We start from the raw sequence: 8726 nt of genomic DNA on the forward strand, positions 1-8726 counted from the left end.
CTTTCACTGTTTGCATGTGACTTTTGTGGTGAAGAGTCAGAGGAAACAGCATATATTTTCTGACATAGGCCAAATATCTACAAGCGTGGAGGGAAACGTAGCATTACGGTAGTTTTTAGGCTCACAGGAGAGATGTGTCTATGGATAAAGGCAAATATAACTAATGGCCAGTTCCTGTTATAATAACCTCCGATGCTTTTGGAATTTTGCTGCCTTTTATATTAGTGGACTACTAGCAGAAAGGTAGATTTTGTTGTCAGGGTTTTTATGAAGCTATTTAATATCCCAGAGTATTACTCCAAGAGTATTTCATTTGAGAAATGAAGTATTTGGTTGAACATTGTCTCTGTATTAATTAGTTATACATATCTTTGTATATCTTTGTATGTCTTTGTATATCTCCATATGTATATCTCCATATCATTAGGAGATTTTTACTGTTTTGAAACCTATTTCTTTGTGTTCTTTACATAGTAAATGAATTCTTGTGTTATTTACTATAATTATACTTCCCTCAGTTTTGCATTTTAATTTTGAGTTTTTCACATTTTATGTATAGTGTCCCAAATGTTTTTGTGTTGTTCCCTCACGATACCATTGACCTTTTCTAAATAGTGATGATTTCTTAGCAGGTGGTATTTATTTTATATCTATGCATTTTACAGTACTCTTATTAAATCCAGTAGATGCTCTTTTTATAGTCACAGCGTCTGTAAGTCATGATAAATTTGTCTCTTCTTTTTAATACTTGTTATTCTGTATTTCTTTTTTTCTTTTTAAGTCTATTTATTTATTTTGAGAGAGAGAGCGTACACTCACACGGGGAAGGGACGGAGAGAGAGAATCCCAAGCAGGCTGTGCACCATCAGCATGGAGCCCAATGTGGGGCTCAAACCCATGAACCACGAGATCATAACCTGAACTGAAGTCAGATGCTTAACCAACTGAGCCACGCAGGCGCCACTATTCCTTATTTCCGAATCATGTTTTAATGCATTGATGAGAATTTCTAAAACAACATCAAAACGATAATCCCAATTTGTTCCTGATTTTTTTTTAACAGACTGATTTTCATGTATCAAGTACAATGTGATGTGTTATTTTAGAGTATTTTTTTTATCAAGTGAGGAAGATCTTTCTACATTCCTCCCCTCTCCCCACCTTTTTATTAGTGAAAAATGGATACAAAAGCTTTGAAGGAAGAGTATATCAAGAAAGTTAATCGATAAACTTAACTGATACAGTCACCGATTTTTGTTCCTGTTTTAAGCAAGTTATTGATTCACTTTCCTGTCTTGTTTTAGGTCCATACCTATGTCAACACCACAGGAGTGCAGGAAGAGCGGAAACACCGCACAAGCGTGCACGTCCCATTGGAGGCGAGGATCTCTAATGCTGAAAGCAACACACCAAAAGAAGAACCAAGTAGTATTGAGGACAGGGACCCTCAGATTCTTCTCGAACCTGAAGGAGTCAAATTTGTCTTAGGACCGACCCCTGTTCAAAAGCAGTTAATGGAAAAAGAGAAACTGGAGCAACTTGGAAGAGACCAAGTCGGTGGGAGTGGTGCAAACAGCACGGAATGGGACACTGGGTATGACAGCGATGAGCGCAGAGAGGCACCCTCTGTGAACAAACTGGTGTATGAGAATATAAATGGGTTATCTATCCCTAGTGCCTCAGGGGTCAGGAGAGGTCGTCTGACATCTAGCAGTACCTCAGATACCCAGAATATCAACAACTCAGCTCAGAGAAGAACTGCATTATTAAACTATGAAAATTTACCATCTTTGCCTCCTGTTTGGGAAGCCCGCAAGCTAAGTAGGGATGAAGATGACAATTTAGGACCAAAGACCCCATCTCTAAATGGCTACCATAATAATCTAGATCCAATGCATAACTATGTAAATACAGAGAATGTAACAGTGCCGGCAAGTGCTCACAAAATAGAGTTTTCCAGGCGTCGGGACTGTACGCCGACAGTCTTTAACTTTGATATCAGGCGCCCAAGTTTAGAACACAGGCAGCTCAATTACATACAGGTCGACTTGGAAGGCGGCAGTGACTCTGACAACCCTCAGACTCCAAAAACGCCTACCACTCCCCTTCCACAGACCCCTACCAGGCGCACAGAGCTGTATGCTGTGATCGACATCGAGAGAACTGCTGCTATGTCAAGTTTGCAGAAAGCACTGCCACGAGACGATGGCACATCTAGGAAGACTAGACATAATAGTACTGATCTGCCCATGTGAGCCGGGAAAGCATTACCTTGTTTGCACCTTTGTGAAGTTTTCAAAAATGAAGATGCGAGTGCTTCATTTTCATTTCTAAACACTAACTCCTTTTATAGACTGATAGGATTTTTTTTTTTCTGAATATTTCCTGTGCTTCTTTAACTAAAGGGAATTAATGTAGAGCAGGTACTCCTTAAAGAACACTCATTTCAGTATATACTACTCATTACTGTCCAGCAGCACCCCCATTCTCACAGTGCCTATTTAAAATGAGAGTTGAAGTGAGTGACAATGCTGGTTGATTTGTATCAATATTCCGGACGTACGCACATCACTCATGTCTAAGTCATGGTTGGCGTTTAAGACATTTTATAAAGCCTCTTGATAATGTGCATTGCTAACAGATAACTCTAGGCTTTGAAAGTAATATTTGTAGATTCACTATTCATGGTATATGGCCTCCAGCATGTAACGTGAGGAATCCTTTATTTCGTTAATTGTAGGCTTTTTGACTTGAGCCAAAACATATGTAAAGGAAGTAGAAGTACCACACCTCCTTATATACCAGTCAGTTCCTTTGCCTTCTGCGTTACTAGAAAGAGTCCTATGTCCGTGAATGTGGTTTGCTCTTGGTGTGTTGAAGGGCAGGAAGGAGTCAAGATTTTCTGTTCACTCATCTCATGATGTCATTTGAAGGGCATGCCCAGATATCTTAATGAGAATTCCACTAGACTCAAGAATCAGTCTCAGGTCACTTTACCCAAAAACTTTGGAAATCTGAACCAAGATCTCTTGAAAGTTTCTCTCCTATAGATTATTAACCATAACATTGTTTTCTGGAGGCATCTGTGACATCAGGTTGCCATTTACCTTCGGTTTTTTTCCTTTGGTGTTTGGGATGTCTTATTTTGTTGCTTGATGTCTTTTTCAATTTAAAATGTTTGAGTTTGTATATAGTTTTGAAATTGGATTATGTGTTCATTGTTTAGTTTGCATTTTTGTCAAATTGTGGTTTTGAAGGTTCATTTGGAACTTACTGTTATTCTATAACAGGGTTGCCCTTGTCCAGTATTTATTTATATGCTGTTTACTTTTCAAGTTGATAAAAACATTCGCTCGATTTGAAATTTCCCTTGCGTCCATTGGTGATCTCTTTAACAGCTGAGACAAAAAGGAAGCAACTTTTAACACGCAGAGCTCCCTAACGGTACTGTTTGCTCTGTGGGCGCCCCCCTCCCCCCCCCCCCCCCCCCCCCCCCCCCGGCACTTTAGCAGTGATTCCCTCGTCACACGGCTGCGGTTTTACTCTGCCCACGGTAGTGCTCCTCGGCTCAGCTGTCCTTTCTCACAGCTGGGTCTTTGATTATCCCTTGATTTCAGGAGAGTGTTAGCATTGTTGCCAGCATAGCAGGTACAGTGGAAGTCTTCTAGCAATGAGATTGTGTCATAATTTAGGATTTAAACCGAATTGAAGTTTCTATAAACTGATGAGACTCCACATGCCTAACTCTTAGAAAATCAGAATGTTCCAGTTTCTCAAACAGTAGAGAAGACAAGAGAAGGTAGAGTGGAAAGGTTAGGGTACTGTTTTCTCTAAATAGGAGGGCGTTTGAGGTCATGATTTGGATCTATCTGATGTAACTAACGTTAATTTAGCATGAAAAGGTTTCAGTCATATAGCACCCAACCTGATCAGTAAATAACCTAATTATATAGGACAGTGACTGGATTAGCAGAATAATAGAGTGGGACCATTATAAAGAAAATAAATTATTAAAGGTGTCTGTTATTTTCAGTGCCATCGGTTTATGTGCATAGCAGAATTTTCTTTTCTTTTCTGTGAACTTGGTGCTTGACTAAAGTGTTCACTGTTCTCTAAAAAGAGAATAGCGGTATAGGTGTGCAGTGTCCATTTTTAATATATTGTTCCATTTATGCTTTCTTCTGAGTAGAATGCTAATTGTGCCAAATTTATGTGTTGGTTTTTGTAACGAGGAATAAGAATAATAATGGAACCAGTACACGCGGTTTTCTCCAAAACAAGCAGGCAAGACAGAGCCTCCAAATGAAAGGGCTGACCTATTGATTCATTTTGGAGGTTGGATACTTTATTTTCTTTCTTTTCCTCATCATTTTCCTTTTCCTTCCAGATTCTAATTAGTCTTTATATATTTTAGGTAGCTCCGATATAATCATTGCAGTTTATGCTTTAAATACTGTGTGCTTTAAAAATGAAAATGGGACCAATATGTCTGCTAAGAATTTGATTTTAGGTACTATGAGTATTAGGAAGATGTATACAACTGGTGTTTATTTCTAGATGTCTCTGGAAATCACCCGTGTTCCTATTTAATAAAAAGTAATGTGGAACACTACTTGTCCTTTGCAGTAGTCTAGCCATGGGCATTAAGCTCTGTCCTGGAAGAATGTACCAGTTACTAGGTACATTTTAGAACGAGATTATTTTATTGGGATATAATTGTGGCCATAAGTTTCAGATTTTCTGAGACAGACCTAATTTTAGCTATTCTGTTCTTTGATAGACCACACGATCCCACTTATTGGTTTTGGAAATATACTCATTGTTTATATGCTCTCCCCCTGATAGAGTCCTCTTTTATCCATACAGGCGATAACAGCTTTTTATCCCAATTGGAAATTGATATGGGTATTACCTGTGTTTTTTCTTCATGTGTTTTATTTCCCAGTTTCATCTTCTTTTAAAAATGAAAATATGGTGCCTTCCCTCCCTCCAGGAAGATTGGCAAATAGTTCCTTTTATTTACTGCTGCTGTGGAGTGATGAGATATGCACTTTACTCTTGAAGACTCAGCAAAAAGCTTTTCACTTCCCAGTATATCCAGAATAGATCACATTTGGGACTTAAGAAAATTTGCCAAGCAATCTTTGTTTTTATAGATATTAATGTTGACCCCACAGTTCAATGTTATAAGTCAAGCTAGTGTTTGTTTATTCCTTCCCCCTCAAAAAAATCTGTGGCACAACATATAAAAATGTACCTCAATAATGTTCTATTAAAAATGGGACAGGGGCCTTATGTTTTCATAATTTCCCAATAATGTGCCACCGTATTTTTGCCTCAAGGTAAAGGTTTTAACAAGCTAAAAAGTACTTCCCACTTCCCCCTGTGCAGTTCGTAATCCGTAATGCCCAGTTGTTTTGTGCAATGTGTAGTGTGTGTGTGTATAAATATATATGTATGTATGTGTGGATATACATACATATATATATCTATATCTATATATATCTCCTTGAAATAGACATACCATCAAAGACAACATTCAGAAGTAACTGATGTATTGGCATCTTATTCATATTTCTGATATGTGAGGTATATGGTACTAATTACCCTTTCTCTGATTTTTGCCAAATTTGAATAAAGGCATTGGTACGAAATTACAGAATGTATAGAAAATGTTTTTGGCTTGAAAAATTAACAGATATTTTACAACATACTACAATATACTCTGCCCAAACCAGCACCCTATCTATCCTTCTTCTTCACATCCCTATTCCCCATTCCTGTTTCCTCATATTTTGGGGGTATAACACAATTCTTTTGTAGCATTGATACAATTGCAATTCTATGACAATTGGACAACAATAGCATGGAAACAGACTGGTATTAATAGTACAGTAGTCACCGGTGTGCCACATTTGCATTAGTAAATGCAAAATATACATTTTATAAAGGAAAAATTTTGTGTTATGTTTTTATTTTCATTACATTGTATAATATTGTAAGATTATTGTATGTCCTAATTTGCATTATAAATGTTTTTTTCCTACGTAAAGGCATAAATATAGCAACTTTGTATAAAGGTAGCTTATTAGATTTTTAATTTTTTCTTTTATAAAAAATTGTCTAACAGTGGGACTACCATTGCCAAATTGTATATGAAATAGGAATTTTATCCCCTATGGTTAATTTCTTTTATAAACATTCCATATTTCTCTAATAAAAGACATAAGTGATACTGTACTATGCATAAATTGTATATTAATGCTGTTTCATATCAGCATTTTAAATTTTGGTTTGCATTTTTAATATTGGCAAAATTTACCACTGTTGATTAAAACCTTGTTATATACATGTAACAACATCTTTTGCCCTCTTTCCCTTCCCACCCTTTGTTCTCTGTTTTTCCCTATCAGTGCCAACTTCATACATTTTGTAGCATGGCAATAAAATATAACTTTTACACTGAGGCCAAGTGTGGCTTTTTGGAGGATGTGGAGCTGGGAGGATTGCCCTCTAGTTGTTCTTTGCATATGACTTTTTGCCATATAAACCATATCTCCAGGCATGAGAAGTTATTTCATATATGATGTAAACATGCTTTTAAGGACAAGTGTGAATGTGCTTTTAAGCTTAATTTTTGTCATAACAAATAAGAACTAATTTTTTATCTTTGGAAAAGTCAGAGTTCTTGAAGTACAATCAAACCTTTATTAACTGGAGTACTTAAAGAATAAGCTAATAATTGAATTTAGTTCAACAAGGGCTAAGCAACACATTTTAAAAATCCTTATTTATTGTAGAGTATTAGTATTCTGTCCTAAAAGTTATATGTAAAATATGGTTTAATCTTAGATGATTTAGGATCTTGCAATGCCTTACTGTTGTCATTCTGGCATAAATTTCCGTAATGAGGTACTCAAGTTGATACTGGAAGCTGAGCTGACTATACACTGACCTTAAGCATTCATGAAAAACTGCTTTGTTGAATAAAATCTGATCAGAGTTCTTATGGTTACTTTCCCCTTATTGCCGAAAGTAGATTGCAATAAAACCCCAATAAAAGTTTGGTTGGACACCAATTTAAAGTTTTCCTGTATTTATATTTTACACATTTCTTAAAACTTTATGATAAGAGGTTTTCTTAGTCTTATATCAGTGCATCCATTTTCAAAGTGAACATATAATAGGTTAATGATCACGTTTCATCAGAGAAATGAAATTACAAGTATTTGACAGACCCTCACAGTTTTACCTATGTGGTCATTCAAACGAGTAGTTCTCAGCTTTGGAACTCCAAACCTAGTCAATAGGTTGGTACTGCAAAGCCTATTTGGGTACAGCTCAAGATGGAGATCACTTAAACAATGAAGGGCGTAGACAAGTCCACAAATGATTGGCTATTTACTATGTGCCAGATACCATGGGACCCATAAATTGGTTAAGATGTGGCAGAGACTGCATCTTGGAAAATTTGGACATTCATTCTCAGAAGTTAAAAACTTCTTTGGATTATTTCTGTATTTTTCCTTTGAGTTCCTTTGAAGACAGCTATTCATAGCTCATTTAATGAATGAGCACAAACAGGCCCTATGCTACTAATAAAGATAGTCCTTGCACTCAAAAGAATTTGTGGTTTAGAATAGCCCTTCTAATGAGGGTAATGCCCATCCTCCCCCCGCAGGGAACTAAGCCCTAAGACAAATTGTATATGATAAATTCTCTCTGATACCTCTAGAATGGTACTAACTATATACCTTAGGAGAATTGAAAAAAGTGTTTCTCCCAAATCCTAGTATAAGTGGTATGATAAAGGCACATACAAAAGAAGGGCATCAAACTCAGTCTAAGAATGGAGATTTTCAAGAAAAGCCTAGAGGTGGTAATCCCGAAGGTTTTTGATGAGAGTCTTCACAGATTTAAAAGAAGAGAGGATAGGATGTCTTAAGGAGAAGGAAGAACATGTGCAAAGACACAGAGGTACACAAAGATCATGGTTGCTCAGTGTTGGCAAGGGGTTTCATATGACTGGAGCATAGGCTGCAAAGGCAGGATGGCAGATAGAGAAGGAGGAAGAAATGAGATCACATAGGAATTTTGTCTTAATTAAAATGGTGAGTATTCGGAGGATGTTAAACATTGGAGAAACAATAGTTGAGAAAGATTACTCTGACATCAACATGGAGGAACATTGGAGGGCATGACATTTTAATAAAGCAGGGAGACTGATTCAGAAGCTCTTACAAAAATGGAAACACAACTGGATAAACGCCTATTCAAAGGCATTGTTGAAAGAGTATGTAGGTTAGTTATTGCTGTGTGACAAAGTTACAAAGTTACAAAACTAGTAAATAGAAAAACTGAAATCCAAACCCTTGCAGCCTGATTCCAGAAACTTGAGTGTTTAACCCCTAGGGGACAAGGGTGAAGAGTCAAAACACATGCAATGGGGAAAGGACAAATTGCTGAGTCCCTTCATAGGGGGTCTCCTCCTGGTGGTCTCTGGCCTAGTACCACTGGGAGCAAGGCCTGCCTCCTAGTCCCCATCCAAATGCCCCCCGTTATGCCCCCAACTTCTCTAAAGCCCAGGAGGGAGGGGGCATTGGTTTTTCCATCACCCATAGTCTCAGGCTTAGGTAAGACTCAGGCCTGCCAGAGGACATAGTATTTCCAAGTAAGCGACTTTGCCCGCAATGAAAACAGCCTTTTTTCAATATTGTACAGGCATC

At 37.3% G+C, this 8726-nt stretch overlaps 1 protein-coding gene across 4 annotated transcripts in view; it reads left to right on the plus strand.

The window, feature by feature from the left end:
• FRS2 (fibroblast growth factor receptor substrate 2) overlaps window positions 1–6466 on the plus strand; it is a 108829-nt gene extending 102363 nt beyond the window's left edge. For all 4 annotated transcript variants that reach the window (XM_053226479.1, XM_027071272.2, XM_027071274.2 and 1 more), the window contains one exon: window positions 1305–6466. In XM_053226479.1, coding sequence (XP_053082454.1) covers window positions 1305–2255 — 951 coding nt within the window. In that variant the 3' untranslated portion in view covers window positions 2256–6466. The remainder of the gene's footprint in view (window positions 1–1304) is intronic.
• Window positions 6467–8726: the final 2260 nt, after the last annotated feature.

Source organism: Acinonyx jubatus, chromosome B4 (genome assembly GCF_027475565.1).
Source record: "Acinonyx jubatus isolate Ajub_Pintada_27869175 chromosome B4, VMU_Ajub_asm_v1.0, whole genome shotgun sequence".
NCBI lineage: Eukaryota > Metazoa > Chordata > Mammalia > Carnivora > Felidae > Acinonyx > Acinonyx jubatus.